Source organism: Typha latifolia, chromosome 2 (genome assembly GCF_019914945.1).
Source record: "Typha latifolia isolate L0001 chromosome 2, TyphaL0001v2, whole genome shotgun sequence".
NCBI lineage: Eukaryota > Viridiplantae > Streptophyta > Magnoliopsida > Poales > Typhaceae > Typha > Typha latifolia.
Genome location: NC_133087.1, coordinates 14,737,148 through 14,755,113, shown reverse-complemented (window position 1 = coordinate 14,755,113; position 17,966 = coordinate 14,737,148). Strand labels below are relative to the sequence as shown.

General features: G+C 40.0%; 3 protein-coding genes across 6 annotated transcripts; all 3 read left to right on the top strand.

Annotated features, from left to right (window-relative positions):
• The first annotated feature begins 311 nt into the window (after nucleotides 1-311).
• On the top strand, nucleotides 312-3,546 carry LOC140782805 (cell division cycle 20.2, cofactor of APC complex-like). 3 transcript variants are annotated; one of them, XM_073129586.1, is made up of 7 exons: nucleotides 312-667; nucleotides 1,021-1,302; nucleotides 1,386-1,655; nucleotides 1,732-2,322; nucleotides 2,416-2,668; nucleotides 2,761-2,794; nucleotides 3,276-3,546. In XM_073129586.1, the coding sequence occupies exons 1-5, from the start codon at nucleotides 536-538 to the stop codon at nucleotides 2,557-2,559; spliced, it is 1,419 nt and encodes a 472-aa protein (XP_072985687.1). In that variant the 5' UTR covers nucleotides 312-535; the 3' UTR covers nucleotides 2,560-2,668; nucleotides 2,761-2,794; nucleotides 3,276-3,546. The 3 variants fall into 3 exon arrangements, with proteins under 3 accessions (XP_072985687.1, XP_072985686.1, XP_072985685.1); XM_073129585.1 differs by having other exon boundaries at nucleotides 3,273-3,546; XM_073129584.1 differs by having other exon boundaries at nucleotides 3,164-3,546.
• Nucleotides 3,547-7,053: 3,507 nt separating this feature from the next.
• Nucleotides 7,054-10,451, top strand: LOC140782806 (cell division cycle 20.2, cofactor of APC complex-like). Its single transcript, XM_073129587.1, has 7 exons — nucleotides 7,054-7,476; nucleotides 7,763-8,044; nucleotides 8,132-8,401; nucleotides 8,478-9,068; nucleotides 9,162-9,413; nucleotides 9,507-9,539; nucleotides 10,018-10,451. Exons 1-5 carry the CDS (start codon nucleotides 7,345-7,347, stop codon nucleotides 9,303-9,305), a joined length of 1,419 nt encoding a protein of 472 aa, XP_072985688.1. The 5' UTR covers nucleotides 7,054-7,344; the 3' UTR covers nucleotides 9,306-9,413; nucleotides 9,507-9,539; nucleotides 10,018-10,451.
• Nucleotides 10,452-14,188: 3,737 nt separating this feature from the next.
• Nucleotides 14,189-17,392, top strand: LOC140782207 (cell division cycle 20.2, cofactor of APC complex-like). Of its 2 annotated transcripts, XM_073128661.1 has the most exons (7): nucleotides 14,190-14,625; nucleotides 14,890-15,147; nucleotides 15,248-15,517; nucleotides 15,615-16,211; nucleotides 16,299-16,553; nucleotides 16,646-16,702; nucleotides 17,063-17,392. In XM_073128661.1, the coding sequence occupies exons 1-5, from the start codon at nucleotides 14,494-14,496 to the stop codon at nucleotides 16,440-16,442; spliced, it is 1,401 nt and encodes a 466-aa protein (XP_072984762.1). In that variant the 5' UTR covers nucleotides 14,190-14,493; the 3' UTR covers nucleotides 16,443-16,553; nucleotides 16,646-16,702; nucleotides 17,063-17,392. The 2 variants fall into 2 exon arrangements, with proteins under 2 accessions (XP_072984763.1, XP_072984762.1); XM_073128662.1 differs by lacking the exon at nucleotides 17,063-17,392 and having other exon boundaries at nucleotides 14,189-14,625; nucleotides 15,615-16,205; nucleotides 16,646-16,779.
• Nucleotides 17,393-17,966: the final 574 nt, after the last annotated feature.

Genomic DNA, 17,966 nt, shown 5'->3' with positions numbered 1-17,966 from the left:
TTTAGTATATTATAATAGGTTGTTAAATAAAAGTTATATGAAAAAAAAAGGGGTTGAATTATAAAATTATAAAAGAAAGAGTGTGAATAATAAAATAGTTAAAATATAATGTGTGATTTGTAAAAATTTTGAAAAAAATATCGCTTAACTAACTCCCGCCCGATGACTCCGTAATTAAAAAAAAGCCGTTACGGTGACAAAATTTTGCCCCAATCCTCTATATACAAGGCGGGTTATTCTACGCTTCTCACCAAAAGCTCTCTCGCTCTAAACGCTCTAAACGTTCTTCTCTCGCAGCGCGCTATCAAGAAGGAGAGAAGAGCTCTTTTTCTCCTTCCTCGCTTCGCTCTGTGGGGGATCTCAATCTGCTGCTCTCTGCGATCACAAAAACGCTCGATTCTCTTGATTTCTTACAAGCTTTGCTATCTAACTCTAGTTGGTCGCAAGGATTTCTGAGTTCTTTTTTAGGTTTTTTAATCCAATTCTTAGTTTCGTTAGTTTCGTTTTCTTTTCAATTTCTTGTGTGTTGCTAACCATGGCTGCAGCTTCGACCATCTCCTCTGGAAAGAACCGAATCGCATCTCGCCGCCCTTTTCAAGACGTCGGCCCAAGGCCTTACCTCCCTTCTCTGCGCACCTCCTCCGGGAATCCATCTTCTCGGAGCCACGTACGTTTCATCTTTTTTTTTCCAAAAGAATCCATTTTGATGGTTTTTCCTCAATTGGGTTTTTCCTTTTCCTAATTAAGTTATGTTCTAAAAAGTTGGTTTCTTGATCTAAATAGTATAAGCAATCCTCTCTGGTTTTGCCTTGTTGGGTTCTTTCTTTCCTAATGCTTGTGTCTTGAGTCGTGTCACGAATTCTGTATGCACATTGGGTTTGTAGGGTCTGTTCTAAGAATTGGTTTCTTGATCTAAGCAATTTTCCCGGATTTTGCCTATTGGGTCTTCTTTTGCCTAATTCTTGTCACGAATTGATGTTATTCCTCTGGTTTTTGAATGATCTTTTTGGAAAATTTCAGGGAGATAGGTTCATCCCAGACAGGTCCTCCATGGATTTCGACATGGCCTACTACCTCCTCACTGAGTCGAGAAAGGAGAAGGAGAACAAGGCAGCTGCGTCCCCCTCAAGAGAGGCATACCGGAAGCTTCTCGCGGAGAACCTTTTCAAGAACAGAACCAGAATTCTCTCTTTCAAGAGCAAGCTGCCTGAACCGGCCGGAGGAGTTCTTCAAGAAGTCTGCTCCGGTAGCACTTCTTCAAATCAAAGCAAGTTGGCGAGGCAGCAAAGATACATTCCTCAGGTTGGTCTTCTTCTACCTAAACCAGAGGCTAAAAACGCTTTCTTGGTGTCTGATCTAATTCTTTTTTTATGTCTTGTTCTCAGTCTGCTGAAAAGACATTGGATGCACCAGAGCTCATGGATGACTACTATCTGAATCTTCTCGATTGGGGAAGCAGCAACGTATTGTTGATTGCCCTCTGGAACACTGTCTACTTGTGGGATGCTTCAGCAGGGTCTACTTCTGAACTCGTCACAGTTGATGAAGACAATGGTCCTGTGACCAGTGTAAGCTGGGCTCCTGATGGCCGGCACATCGCTCTTGGGCTCAACTCTTCCGACATCCAACTGTGGGACTCGAGCTCTGGTCGCATGGTTGGTGTCTAGATCTTCATTTCTGATGCTTTCTTGGGTCTTTAAGTTACTCATCACTTGTGTTGAAATTTTGCAGCTGAGGACTCTGAGAGGTGTTCATCAGTCCAGAGTTGGATCCCTTGCTTGGAACAACAACATACTGACGACTGGCGGGATGGATGGCAAGATTGTGAACAACGACGTCAGAATAAGATCTCATGCTGTTCAAACCTACAGAGGACATCAACAAGAAGTCTGTGGGCTGAAATGGTCAGGTTCGGGGCAGCAATTGGCTAGTGGAGGGAATGACAACCTTCTTCACATCTGGGACATATCAATGTCATCTTCCAATGCAGCTCCAGGGCAGAGGCAATGGCTGCACAGGTTTGAGGACCACATGGCTGCAGTGAAGGCCCTTGCTTGGTGCCCATTCCAGAGCAATTTGCTCGCATCCGGGGGTGGTGGCAACGACCGGTGCATCAAATTCTGGAACACCCACACTGGTGCTTGCCTGAGTTCTATCAACACTGGGTCTCAGGTGTGCTCTCTGCTGTGGAGCAAGAATGAAAGGGAATTACTCAGCTCTCATGGATCAACTCAGAACCAATTGACCTTGTGGAAGTACCCATCCATGGTGAAGATTGCAGAACTCACTGGCCATACTTCTAGAGTTTTATTCATGGCTCAGGTTAATATTATTACTCTTTAAAAAAGGTCTTTTCACATTATAGATTTAAAAGAAAAGATTGCTTATGCGTGTCTTTTTATTGGAAATTTGCAGAGCCCTGACGGTTGCACTGTAGCATCTGCTGCTGGAGATGAAACTTTGAGATTTTGGAATGTCTTTGGAGCTCCTGAAGCAGCAAAGCTTGGAGCCAAGACGTCAAACACTGGAGCTTTTTCCAGCTTCAACCACATCAGGTAAGGAATAAAGCATGGGGGATAAGATCCGGATATCTTTGGGGATAGTTTATTCTGGTCTCTGTGTGCTCATGCCTTGACCAAGAAAGATGCCTGGTTTTTAGTAACACAAGGTCAGTCAATAGTACGATCTTATTATGTTGATTTGAGCTTTGAATAAAAGAATTAATTTTGACATTCTTTTCCATGCGCATTCCTCTTGCAGATCTACTACGTTACCTGTTGTAAAATCTGTTAAGGTAAATGTATTCATTAACATACTACTTTCAATTAGTAAAGTTCCAGTAAGTTTTTGCAAAAGGTAAAATTTACTTTGAATTAGTGGCAAAATTGTATCTGAAAGGAAAAGAATAGTCTGTGTGGGTCTGCAATTGAATCTGAATTTTGAATCTTGCGTGTTCTCCATTTATTTAATGGACTAGACATAGTGTAGCATATTAAGAACAGAAAGAAATGCAGAATTTTGAATCTTGCGTGTTCTCCATTTCTTTCTCTGAAAATATAAATTATTCTGTTAGCTTTGCTGGATTATATATATATATAGTATGCATATGTATGTATATAGCAAATCCATTTCTAATTTCATTTTATTGTCTAATCTCAAACAGGTTATTTTTCAAAAGTCACCTTTAAATTGAGGCCAACAATTTTTAGCCTGGTATAAACCAACACAATTGACTTTGTGACTTCCCATGTCACAATTGGTTTTGCTTGTAGCAGGCTTTTGTACACCAGAAGATTGTCGTTTTACATGTTTAGAGGGCAGAGTCCATCTAAGAAGACACACTGCGCTTGTGACTTCGCATGTTTTCTGAAGAACTTGGAGACTATTTGCTAGAACTAAACATGATCAGGAAGAATCTTGTAGCTCTTGATATTTTGAGCACAAGATGTGAGAATTAGAGAGTGAACCTGTGAATGAAGCAATGAATGCTCTTCTTACGAACCTTCTTCGGTTCATTCCTGTATAGTTAAATTTTTATAGTGAAACCATACTAGATAACTCCGTGGATGTAGACATTTTGCCGAACCACGTAAATCTCTTGTCTCTTTTATTTTCTTTTTTGTTGGATGTGTTCAAAGTGGTTCCTCTGTCATCTGTGAATATGGTAAAGAAAATTCATGTTCATTTTGCTGAAACTGAATTTTGAGCTCTTGTGCTGATGATTACTAAGGTTATTCCAACTAAATATTATCTCGCCCTCTATGGCTGTGCATGATATAACTCCACCGAACCTTAACTGAGCAACATCTCTGAACGTTCAAAAGACTCAAAGCTCATTTCCTGTTTTGCACATAGGTTATTGAATTGGAACAAACTCAGAAGTTAAATAAAGTATTTTCATCCAGGCAAGAGAATGGACCACAAAAGCTAGCTCCTCCTCCGCAATCAGTACATGAATGACACAAAAGAATGCCAATAACATAGATTTCTTCATTGGGACAGTGCTTGCTTCTCGAACAAATGCACCACCTCCCAGTCAGCTGATACTGGCAATGTTTTAATACAAGTGTTAAGAATATAAAATCTACTGTTCTCAACAGGTTGAGTTTTTATAGTAGTTACTGAGTTATCACAAAGTAGTAATTAGAATCAGCAGATTTGCTAGGAACTTTCAAGTGCATGGCAGTGGTTTAATCACTTCTTCTCTTCCTCTTTTTCTTTTTTTGCCTCAGCAGTATGGGTGGTAATTTTTAAACGAACTAAAACCGAAGGCTTTAGATGAGTTTGTGTTTAATATAATCGGATTATGTTTGTAAACAGATCAACATACAAAATCCTATTATTAAACTGATCGTGTTCTTATTTATTATCTCAATCTAATTAGTAAATGGGTTGACTTTCCTTTCACCTATTTGTGACTCAAAATTGATGATGGTTATAGAATTAGGATTATAGACGAGCCAATATTTATCTGAGCATAGGCTTTGCTAGGGTTTTTTTTCTTCCTTTTTTCTCTCCTCTACTGATTGAGCCTCCCAGCGTTTGCCAGCAGCCTCCTCCTTCCTTTCTCGTAGCTGCGAATAGGAGAGGAGATTTTTCCTCCTCTTTGGTGAAATGTCTTTCTTCTTCATCTGTTTCTCCTCCTTCGATCCCCTCTCCCTTTCTTCTTCATCTCATTCTATGCCCTTCTTTCCTCCCATATGTTTCCCCTTCTCTTTCTCTTTCCCTATTCTCTCTTCCTCGTTGTCTTTTTCTCTCCTTTCTGGTCACCACTGTCGTCGTTGATGGTTGTTGATCTGCTGCCTGTTGTTGTCGTTGCCGACTTCAGCGCTGTCGTCTCCTCCCTATTATCACCTTCCCTATCTTGTGCCTCGGTTACCATCGGCTGCAGTAGAATTGGGTAGTGACGAGGAAGGAGTTAGGCCCACCACCCAACCCGCCGCACCTCTTTCTTCTTCTTTTTCGAAATGAAGATGACAGCAAAGGCCAGAGAAGCTTGTTAACAACAAGAGAGATAAATTTGGCTTAGGACATCAATCATAATTTCATGAGGAAGAAAGGAATGTATAAGGGTGCAAGGCTCATCGGCTAGGGTGGTTGGCGATGGGAAAGACAAATCCCATAGACCCAACCGAGAGTGAATGCCAAAAACTTCTACTAGCAGAGAGAAACAATACTTGTTGGATAAATAGTCAGCACGATGATGGCAGTGGTCGGAAACATGTCTGGTAGCTGAGGGGACATGTAAACACGTCCACCATGTCAAGCACTCGTAATGAGGAGGAAGAAGAAAAAGAGAGAAGAAAAATGAAGATGGCAAGCGAGGAAATAGTAGGGTTAGAGGGGTTTTAAATAGTTGATTTGGGTTGGTTTCATGATCTCTCGGCAGCAAATCCGAAAAAAATGCTTGCTACATAATACCTCCTCGTTCATTTTAAGAATAATTTTTTTATTATTTTAAAATAATTAAATAGAATAATAGTATTTAAAATATAAATATTATTTATTAAAATTAAATTTTATACCACACAGGAGCGTAAAGGAGCCAATCTTGGGCGAGGTCGACTCAGCTTGGCTTAGCTCAACTCGATTATTGGATTTTTTTAGCTCGAAGTTGATTCGAGCTAGAAAAGCTTATGCTCAGCTTAACTCTTCTCCGGCTCGATGGGAGGTTTGCGGGTGATCATTGATAAGGCGGTGAAGGCCAAGTAATAAAAACTTAACAAAAAGGACCATGAGAGTGTTGCACCGGTCCAAGAGCACCGGTTTCTCCATGTAACTGTTGATGAGATGTTGCGGGGGTTGGATGGGGAAATTGGTGTTAGTGTTGACGAAGAGTAGAAGAAGCAAATATGAAAGAAAGAAGCCGTTAAAAAGGTTACTTTCAAAGTGTGCGATGCAGCCAATCGCATCGTAGCTGGGGATGAGAGAGGAGAAGATTTACATAGATTTACAATCAAAAGAGTGGAATTAACAGACGGAGAAGGTGCTTGCTGTTTTGATGACCCTACTACGCACTAGCATAATTACTAATTTATCCTTGATATCTATCACATCAATTTACTTTATATCAAATTAAATAACATTTATCATAATTTTATAAAAAAATATTTTCAAAGTTTTCTTTTATTTTATATCACATCAAAGATACTTATTATACTTTTATTCAAGAATTAACAAAATCTATGGAAAATAAAAGAAGAAGAGACCCTGTAGAATGGCTTGTTTATCCAGTGGAAGCTACCACCTCCGAACTGGATACAAATCAACAGTGATGCTTCTAGTAATCATCCAAAGGGAGGATCAACTGCATGCTGAGCTATAGCAGAATTAGCTGAGAATTAGCTATCAGCTAAATGGGGGTTGTAAGGAAGGCTACTGTGGATAGTGACTTACAACTCTCTTCATTCTACATCATAGAAGAATGCAGATTAAAGACTTGTACGTTTTGATGAAATTAAAATTAATCATACCTGTAGAGATAGATTAGAGAGGCCGACAAAGTGGTCGATAGGTCAGTTGATTCTGCTAGAGAGTTTGGAATCATTTTGTTAGTTAAATCTAAATAATCATAATTGAAACAGAACTTAGGATTAAAAAATTATTTTGCCAGTGTAAATTATTTAAATTAGTTTAAAAGGTATACGTTATTTTGTCAAATATCACAATACAATATATATCTTCTTATATGTGAGAAAAAGAATTAATGATAAATATTTTACACTTTAAATTTCAAGAAAAAAAAAGAGTATTTTAGTTATTCACATGTGTTTAATAACTTTAACTATAATTTGTTAGGAATACTTTGTTAAAAAATAATTAAGATTGCAATTGTTAAAAGGGTCAAAATATTTTAGTGGTAATTATAATATCTTAAAGAGTGTAACGATAATTATGATATATTGAGAGTTTTCAGTGGCAATTTTGTAAAAAACTCAAATGATGCCTTATTCCTTAATAAGAAGACTAGCCGTTGGCGCGACGAAATTTGCCCCTATTCCTCTCTATATATACACAAGCCGGGCTATTCTAAGCTTCCCACCAAAAGCTCTCTTGCTCTAAACGCTCTCAGCTCTCTCTGTTCTCTCGCAGCGCGCTCTCAAGGAGGAGGAGAAAAGTTCTATTTTCTCCACCTCGCTTCGCTCTGTGGGGAGATCTCAATCTGCTCTCTGCGATCCTAAAACGCTCGACTTCGTGTTCTTCGTTGTTCCTTTTGATTTCTTACAGCTTTGCGATCTAACTCTTTCTCGGTTGCAGGGATTTCCGCGTTCTTTTAGGTTTTCTAATCCAATTCTCGGTCTCGTTAGTCTCGTTTTCTTTTCTATTTCTTGCGTGTTGCTAACCATGGATGCAGCTTTTACCATCTCCTCTGAGAAGAACCGGATCGCATCTCGCAGCCCTTTTCAAGAAGTCGGCCTGAGGCCTTACCTCCCTTCTCTGCGCACCTCCTCCAGGAATCCATCTTCTCGGAACTACGTATGTCTCATCTTTTCTTCGAAAGAATCCGTTTAATAATTTTTCTTCAATTGGGGTTTTCTCTTTCTTAATTGTCCTAAAAAGCTGGCTTCTTGATCTAAATAATATATGCAATCCTCCTTATTCGTGTCACACATTGCGTTATAGAGTCTGTTCTTAGATTTTGATTTCTTGATCTAAGCAATCTTCTCAGATTTTGCCTATTTGGAGTCTTTTATTACCTTATGGTCGCCATGAATTGATGTTATTCCTAGGGTTTCTGAACGATCTTTTTGGGAAATTGCAGGGTGATAGGTTCATCCCAGACAGGTCATCCATGGATTTCGACATGGCCTACTACCTCCTCACCGAGTCGAGAAAGGAGAAGGAGAACAAGGCAGCTGCGTCCCCCTCGAGAGAGGCATACCAGAAGCTTCTCGCCGAGAACCTTCTCAAGAACAGAACCAGAATTCTCTCTTTCAAGAGCAAGCCGCCTGAGCCGGCCGAAGGAGCTCTTCAAGAAGTCTGCTCCGATAGCACGTCTTGGTATCAAAACAAGTTGGCGAGGCAGCGAAGATACATTCCTCAGGTTGGTCTTCTTCTATCTGACTAGGAGGCTAAAAAAGCTTTCTTGGTGTCTGATCTAATTCTTTTTATTTATTTATCTTGTTCTCAGTCTGCTGAGAGGACATTGGATGCGCCAGACCTCGTCGATGACTACTATCTGAATCTTCTAGACTGGGGAAGCAGCAACGTCTTGTCGATCGCCCTCTGGAACACTGTCTACTTGTGGGATGCTTCAACTGGGTCTATTTCTGAGCTCGTTACAGTTGATGAAGACAATGGCCCTGTAAGCAGTGTTAGCTGGTCTCCCGATGGCCGGCACATTGCTCTTGGGCTCAACTCTTCCGACATCCAACTGTGGGACTCGAGCTCCGGTCGCATGGTTGGTGTCTAGATCTTCATTTCTGATGTTTTCTTGGGTCTTTAAGTTACTCATCACTTGTGTTGAAATTTTGCAGCTGAGGACTCTGAGAGGTGTTCATCAGTCCAGAGTTGGATCCCTTGCTTGGAACAACAACATACTGACGACTGGTGGGATGGACGGCAAGATTGTGAACAACGACGTCAGAATAAGATCTCATGTTGTTCAAACCTACAGAGGACATCAACAAGAAGTCTGTGGGCTGAAATGGTCAGGTTCGAGGCAGCAATTGGCTAGTGGAGGGAATGACAACCTTCTTCACATCTGGGACATATCAATGTCATCTTCCAATGCAGCTCCAGGGCAGAGGCAATGGCTGCACAGGTTTGAGGACCACATGGCTGCAGTGAAGGCCCTTGCTTGGTGCCCATTCCAGAGCAATTTGCTCGCATCCGGGGGTGGTGGCAACGACCGGTGCATCAAATTCTGGAACACCCACACTGGTGCTTGCCTGAGTTCTATCAACACTGGGTCTCAGGTGTGCTCTCTGCTGTGGAGCAAGAATGAAAGGGAATTACTCAGCTCTCATGGATCAACTCAGAACCAATTGACCTTGTGGAAGTACCCATCCATGGTGAAGATTGCAGAACTCACTGGCCATACTTCTAGAGTTTTATTCATGGCTCAGGTTAATATTATTACTCTTTAAAAAAGGTCTTTTCACATTATAGATTTAAAAGAAAAGATTGCTTATGCGTGTCTTTTTATTGGAAATTTGCAGAGCCCCGACGGTTGCACTGTAGCATCTGCTGCTGGGGATGAAACTTTGAGATTTTGGAATGTCTTTGGAGCTCCTGAAGCAGCAAAGCCTTCAGCCAAGACATCAAACACTGGAGCTTTTTCCAGCTTCAAGCACATCAGGTAAGGAATAAACATGGGGGATAAGATCCGGATATCTTTGGGGATAGTTTATTCTGGTCTCTGTGTGCTCATGCCTTGACCAAGAAAGATGCCTGATTTTTAGTAACACAAGGTTAGTCAATAGTACGATCTTATTATGTTGATTTGAGCTTCGAGTAAAAGAATAAAATTTGACATTCTTTTCCATGCACATTCCTCTTTGCAGATCTACTACCTTACCTGTTATAAATCTGTTAAGGTAAATGTATTCGTTAACATACTACTTTCAGTTAATAAAGTTCCAGTAAGTGTTTGCAAAAGGTAAAATGTACTTTGAATTATTGGCAAAATTGTATCTGAAAGGAAAAGAATAGTCTGTGTAGGTCTGCAATTGAATCTGAATTTTGGATCTTGCGTGTCCTCCATTTAATTAATTAGACTGGACATATTGTAGCATACTAAGAACAGAATACATTGCTATATTACATTAGATATAACCTAAGAACTATTAGATATATGGATATATGGAGATCATACATATGGAGAATTATTACATACACATGCAGCAAATAATTAAGTTTATGATACAGGCTTTTATACAATTAGACCTCTTGCTTCTTTCTCTGAAAAATATAAATTATGCTGTTAGCTTTGCAGGATTATATGTATATATATATATATGATGTATATATATTGCAACCATTTCTAATTTCATTTTACTGTCTAATCTCAAACAGGTTATTATCCAAAAGTCACCTTTAAATTGAGGCTAACAATCTTTAGCCTGGTATAAACCAACACAATTGACTTTGTGACTTCCCATGTCACAATCGGTTTTGCTTATAGCAGGCTTTTGTACACCAGAAGATTAAGTCTTCTTACACGTTTAGAGGCCAGAGTCCATCTAAGAAGGCACACTGCACTCGTGACTTCACATGTTTTCTGAAGAATTTGGAGACTATTTGCTAGAACTGAACATGATCAGGAAGAATCTTGTAACTCTTGAGATTTTGAGCACAAGATGTGAGAATTAGACAGTGTACTTGTGAATGGAGCAATGAATGCTCTTCTTGTGAACCTTCCTCGGTTCATTCTTGTACTGTTAAATTTTTATAGTGAAATCATGCTAGATAACCCCGTGGATGTAGGCATCTTTGCCGAACCACGTAAATCTCTGCCTCTTTTATTTTCTTTTTTTGTTGCATGCGTTCAAAGTGGTTCCTCGTCATCTGTGAATATATCCGTAAAGAAAATTCATGTTCATTTCGCTGAAACTGAATTTGAGCTCTTGTGCTGACAAAAGCTACGATTATTCAAACTAAATATTTATCTCACCCTCTAGAGCTGTGAATGATATACATAATAACTCCACCGAACCTTAACGTGAGCAACATCTCTGAACATTCAAGAGATCCAAAACTCATTTACCTGTTTTGTTGAATTGGAACAAACTCAGTAGTGAATAAAGACCACAAAAGCTAGCTCCTCCTCCACCAACCAGCACATGAGTGACACAAAAGAATGCCAATAACATACATTTCTTCATTAGGACATTGCTTCTCGATCACATGCACCACCTCCCAGTCAGCTGATACTAGCAATGTTGAAGTACAAGTGTTAAGAATATAAAATATGGATTACAAAATCTACCATTCTCAATAGGTTAAGTTTTTATAGTAGTTAATGAGTTATTACAAACTAGTAATTAGAATCAGCAGATTTGCTAGGAACTTTCAAATGCATGGTAGTGGTTTAATCAGTGCTTTTTTTGCCTCAGCAGTACGGATGGTAATTTTTTACCGGACTCGATCCAAAGGCTTTAAACGGGTTTAGATTTAATATAATTAGATTATGATAGTAAACGGATGGATTTAATCCGATTATTAAACTGATCATATTCATATTTATTATCTCAATCTAATTAGTAAATGGGATGACTTTCCTTTCACCTATTTGTGAGTTAAAATTGATGGTTCTAGAATTAGGATTGTAGACAAAGCCAAAATTTATCAAAGCGCAGGCTTTGCTAGGGTTTTCCTTCTCCTCTAATGACCGAGCCTCTCAGTGTTGCCAGTAGCCAGCCTCCTGCTTGCTTCTTTCCCGCACTTCGGCTGCGAGCAGTAGAGGGGCATGAAAGGTCTTTCTTCTTCCTCTCTTTCTCCTCCTTCGATCCCTTCTCTTTCTTCTCCTTCTTTCCTCCCATCTGTCTCTCCTTCTCTTTCTCTTCCCCTCTTCTCTCTTTGTTGTTGTCTTTTTTCTCTCATTCCTCTGGTCACCATTGTAGTCACTAATGTCATCGTTGCGGTTGTTGATCTGCTGCCTATTGCTATCATCACCAACTTTGACGCTGTCGTCTCCTTCACATCGTCACCTTCCCTATCTCATGCCTCTATTACCATTGGCCGCAATGGAGTTGGGCAGCGACAAGCAAGGTGCTAGGCCCACCTTAACTAAAAAATTTGCGTTGAGCTCAAGGGTCCAACCTACACCTCTTTCTTCTCCTCCTCCTCCTCCTCCTCCTCCTCCTCCTCGGAGGGAAACAATTTGGAAAAATAGTCAGCACGATGACGAGAGAGATCGTAAACATGTCTGGTAGCCAACGGGACAGCCATTAGAAGGTATCATTTGCTAGGTAACACCGAAAAAGAGTTTCCTGGGGTAGCGAGATGGCCGATGAATATAGCTTTCAAATCTAGATAAATATAAAATTAATTGGGGGTGAGTCAGACGTATAATTAAGTGATATCTAATTTGGTTCATATATTAAATTATTATTTTTTATAGAATAAGATGAGAGAGAATGATACTTATATATCAAAAAAGCTAAGTTGTTATTTAGTTATTATACTAGAATAAATATGCTTATTTTAAAATAAAATTATTTTTATTTCACAAGTGAATCGAAGTTAAAGAGAAAAAAAAAAAAAGAGAAAAAAGGATAATGTCGGATGGCCGGTTTATCGGGCGGAAGCTACCAACTCTTAACTGGACACATATCAACGGCGATGATTCATTCTTTCTAGTAATCATCCAGAGGGAGGATCAACTTTTGTTCTCAGATCTCCTAACAGTGGTCTTATCTGTGCATTGCTGAGGGGGACGATGCACTACATGCTGGAGCTATAGATATGTACCTGGCTCTATCGGAAGCGGCTAAATGTGGGTTTGTAAAGAAGGTTATTTTGGATTAGTGACTTAGGACACACCCTTATCAACTCTCATTCATTCTACATCGTAGAAGATTGCATATTAATGGCTACAGGTTTTAATGAAATTAAAATTAACCATACCTATAGAAATAGATTAGAGAGACCAACAAAGTGGCCAATAGATTCTGCTAAAGAGTCTGGAATCTGGATCTATGTTTTGGATTACTGAGTACACTGATGCACTGCCTCAATATTGTATCTCTTTATTAGTGACTTTTGACCTCTTCGGTGCTAGAAATTTAGATATTTGCACCCTGTCGAAGTAAGAAACCATGGCATATATGTTTGGAATAGATTCCATTTTGAGAGATTTGTGCCTTTTGACCTCTTCGGTGCTAAGGATCAACTCTCTCTTAATTTAAAATAAAATATAATTTTTTACATAATTGTTGTTGAAAATTTTTAAAATATCATAATTAGCACTAAGGGTGTAAACGAGCTGAGCCTGAGCGAGCTGGCTCCGGCTCAGACTCGGCTCGAAATAAATTTCGAGCCTTAGAATTGGGCTCAGGCTCGACTCAGCTCAACTCAAGTTGAGCCCAAGCCAAACTCGAGCCTAAAATGAGCCTATTATCAAGCCTCATTCAAGTTAAGTCGGATCAAGCCCAAGCTGAGCACCGCGATAGCTTAAGGAGGAAGAGGTGGCTGACAGCTTGAGGAGGAAGAGGTGATCGGCACCACGGCATCACCACCTTTCAGAACATCGATCCGGTCGCCCTCATCCTCCTCTATAGCCATTGTCACCTCGGCAATGAGTCGGTTCCGAAATGGATCCATCTTGGCGGGCAGATCGAGGAGCTCTCACATCCTCGTCGCCGTGGCCCAATCCGTGCTGCCCTTCGTCATCGAATCTCCCTCGAGCTTGGTGAAGGAGGACGAGGTGGCTGACACCACGGCAACTTGAGGAGGATGAGCTCACAAGCACAGGTGTCAAAGGAGGAGGAGGCGGAGCTTGGCGAATGACTAAAGGAGGACGAGGTGGCCGGCACCAAGGCAGCTTGAGTAGGACAAGCTCACGAGCATCGGTGCTAAAGGAGGAGGAGGAGGACGAGCTCACGAGCTAGGGATTAGGATTTGGGAATAGGGTTTTATAAAAACCCTTTTATACCGAGCCTATCGAGCTTTAGCTGAGCTTGAGCCGCTCGTTTATTTTGACAGCCCTAATTAGCACTCATTAAAATTATTGTGCTTTCTTTAAAATATCATTTTGTTAGCTAAATCTAACTAATCATAATTAAAATGAAACTTAGGATTAAAAAGCTAATTTGCCATTATGTAAATTATTTAAAATAGTTTAAAAGGTACATGTTATTTTATCAAAATATCATAATACAATAAAAAATATCTTCTTATATGAGAGATAAAAATTTATGATAAGTATTTTACATTCTAAACTTTAAGACAGAATGGTATTTTAGTTATAATTTATTAGGAATATTTTATCTAAAAATAATTGTAATTGCAATTGCAATTGTAAAAGAGTTAAAAAAATTTAGTGGTAATTATAAAATTTTTAAGAATGTAACTCTGATAATTATGATATATCAGAGTTTTAATCGGCAATTTTGTAAAGCACCCAAAAAAATGATGTCTTATTCCTCAATAAGAAGACTAGCCGTTGGCGCGACGAAAATTTCCCCCCAATCCTCTTTCTGTATAGTATATATACACACAAGGCGGGTTATTCTAATCTTCCCACCAACAAAAAAGTCTCTCGTTCTAAACGCTCCCATCTCTCTGTTCTTTCGCAGCGCGCTCTCAAGAAGGAGAAAACAACTCTTCTTCTCCTTCCTCGCTTCGCTCTGTGGGGGATCTCAATCTGCTCCTCTACGATCCCAAAACGCTCGACTTCGTGTTCTTCGTTGTTCCTTTTCATTTCTTACAGCTTCGCGATCTAACACTTTCTCGACTGCAGGGATTTCCGCGTTCTGTTTTAGGTTTTCTAATCCAATTCTCGGTCTCTTTAGTCTCGTTTTCTTTTCCATTTCTTGCGTGTTGCTAACCATGGATGCAGCTTCTACCATCTCCTCTGAGAAGAACCGGATCGCATCTCGCAGCCCTTTTAAAGGAGTCGGTCCGAGGCCTTATCTCCCTTCTCTGCGCAGCTCCCCCAAGAATCCATCTTCCCGGAACTACGTATGCCTTACCTTTTCCTCAAAAGAATTCCGCTGATAATTTTTCTTTCTAAACTGTTCTAAAAGGTTGGTTTCTTGATCTAAATAATATATGCAATCCTCTTGATTCGTGTCACACATTGGGTTACAGAGTCTGTTCTAAGATTTTGGTTTCTTGATCTAAGCAATCTTCTCAGATTTTGCCTATTTGGGGTCTCTTGTTGCCTTATGAACGCCATGAATTGATGTTATAGGGTTCCTGAACGATCTTGTTTGGAAATTGCAGGGTGATAGGTTCATCCCATACAGGTCCTCCATGGATTTCGACATGGCCTATTACCTCCTCACCGAGTCGAGAAAGGAGAAGCAGAACACGGCTGCCGCGTCCCCTTCGAGCGAGGTATACCGAAAGCTTCTCAATGAGTACCTTCTCGAGAATAGAACCAGAATTCTCTCCTTCAAGAGCAAGCCGCCTGAGCCGGCCGAAGGCATTCTTCAAGAAGTCTGCTCCAGGATGGCGAGGCAGCGAAGATACATTCATCTGGTTGGTTTTCTTCTCTCTGAATAAGAGGTTTAAAAAGCTTTCTTGATTTTTGATTTATTTCTTCTTCTTCTTTTCTCACATCTATTTATCTTGTTCTCAGTCTGCTGAGAAGACACTGTATGTGCCAGAGCTCATCGATGACTACTATCTGAATCTTCTCGACTGGGGAAGCAGCAACGTGTTGTCGATCGCCCTCTGGAACACTGCCTACTTGTGGAATGCTTCAAATGAGTCTACTTCCAAGCTTCTTACAGTTGATGAAGACAGTGGTCCTGTGACCAGTGTCAGCTGGGCTCCCGATGGCCAGCATATCGCCATCGGGCTCAACTCTTCCGACATCCAACTATGGGACTCGACCTCCGGTCGCATTGTTAGTGCTTAAATTTCAATTGCTGATGCTCTCTGAATCCAGTCTCTCGCATTTGAGGTCTTTTGGTTACCAAGTATCTTATGTTCAAATTTTGCAGCTGAGGACTCTTAGAGGAGTTCATCAATCTAGAGTTGGATCACTTGCTTGGAACAACAACATCCTGTCAACGGGTGGACTGGACGGCAAGATTGTGAACAATGATGTGAGAAAAAGATCTCATGTTGTTCAAACCTACAGAGGTCACCAGCAAGAAGTTTGTGGGCTGAGATGGTCAGACTCAGGGCAGAAATTGGCCAGTGGAGGGAATGACAACCTTCTTCACATCTGGGACATATCAATGGCAACTTCCAATACAGCTCCAGGCCAGAGGCAATGGCTGCACAGGTTTGAGGACCACATGGCTGCAGTGAAGGCCCTTGCTTGGTGCCCATTCCAGAGCAATATGCTCGCATCCGGGGGTGGTCGCAACGACCGGTGCATCAAGTTCTGGAACACCCACACTGGTGCTTGTCTGGGTTCTATCGACACTGGGTCTCAGGTGTGCTCTCTGCTATGGAACAAGAACGAGAGGGAATTACTTAGCTCTCACGGATCAACTCAGAACCAATTGACCTTGTGGAAGTACCCATCCATGGTGAAGATTGCAGAGCTCAGTGGCCATACTTCTAGAGTTCTATTCATGGCTCAGGTTAATGTAATTACTCTTTGGATAAGGTCTTTTCACATTATAGATTTAAAAGAAAAGGTTGCCTATTTGCGTCATTTTATTGGAAAATTTCAGAGCCCTGATGGTTGCACAGTAGCATCTGCTGCTGGGGATGAAACTTTGAGATTTTGGAATGTCTTTGGAGATCCTGAAGCAGCAAAACTTGCAGCCAAGAAATCAAACAGTGGGCCTTTTTCCAGCTTCAACTACATCAGATGAGGAATACATCATGGCGGATATAAGATCCGAATATCTATGGGGATTGTTTATTCTGGTGTCTGTGTGTTCATGCCTTGACGAAGAAAGATGCATGGTTTCTAGTAAAACAAGGTTAGTCAATCGTACGATCCTATTATGTCGATTGGAGCTGTGAATGGAAGAATAAATTTTGACATTCTTTTCCATGTGCATTTCTCTTGCAGATCCTATTATGTCGATTGTTACGGTAAATATACATAATAGCATTCTACTCTAATCAGGCAAATCAACTCTGTCTGCAAATTCTAAAATCTACTTCAAATTTGTGGCAAAACTGGTTCATAAAAAAAAAAAAAAATAGACTGTCTTTGTCGGTCTGTAACTGACTTTGAATCTCGCCTGTCAACTGTTCATTAAATGGACTAGACATAGTGTAGCATATTTGAGAACAGAATATCAATATAGCTATATTACATTATATGTAACCAGGGATTAGTATGCATTTATGGAATACATATGGAGAGCTTTTAGACAATTATCATTTTGTTTCTATCTGTCGGAATTATTCTATTAGCTTGGTTAGATTACATATATATTTCAAATTCATTTCAAATTTCATTTTATTGACTAATCTCAAACAGGTTATTATCCAAAAACAGCCTTTAAATTGAGGCTAACAATATTTAGCCTGGTTACAAAACACAGTTGACTTTGGTTGCAGCAGGTGCTACACTTGGGAGTTCGCATTTTTTTTCTGAAGAACTTGCAAACTGATTGCTGGTTGACAGAACTAAACATGATCAGGAAGAATTTCGTAACTCTTGGGATAGAAAACAAGATGTGAGAATTACAGGATGAACAGACTGGAGCAATGCTCTTCTTGTGAACCTTTATTCATGCTTGTACTACTATTAATTATTTATAAAAGCTAGATAATCCGTGGACGTAGGCATATTGTCGAACCACATAAATCTCCGTCTCTTTTATTTTCTCTTTGCTGTATGCATTCTAAGTGTTTTCTTGTCTGTGAATATGTTTGCAAGGAAAATTCATGCTCATTTTGCTGAAATGAAATTCGAGCTCTTGTGCCGATGAAACTTAATTTAGCTGCCAATTTAGCACCATAATAAAACAATACAACAGGTTCTGCACTTGCAAATCCTGTGCATTGCTTAACTGTTACAATTTTGTTTTGCTCTTTTCTCTGGCCATATCCTACAGCACACGTAGAGATGCACTATAGCCATACTCATGTTGCACATATCTGTTTCTAGATTGTAAAATCCGAGCGCAGAGGCCTTGGAACCATCAAATAATATTTAGGTTGCTCCAATTAATTAATAACATATTTATATCATTGACAGCGTTATATTAGGGGACAGTGAATGCTATTTCTTCAGCCTTCCACAGTGAATACCAACCGCAGACCATGCAATTTACCTTGAAGTTATTAACATCTTGGAACCCAAGTTCTTACTTTCACCATCACACGGTTCAGAGTTGACAATAACTTAAAAAAGAAGAAGAAAATCTTGAATAAACAGT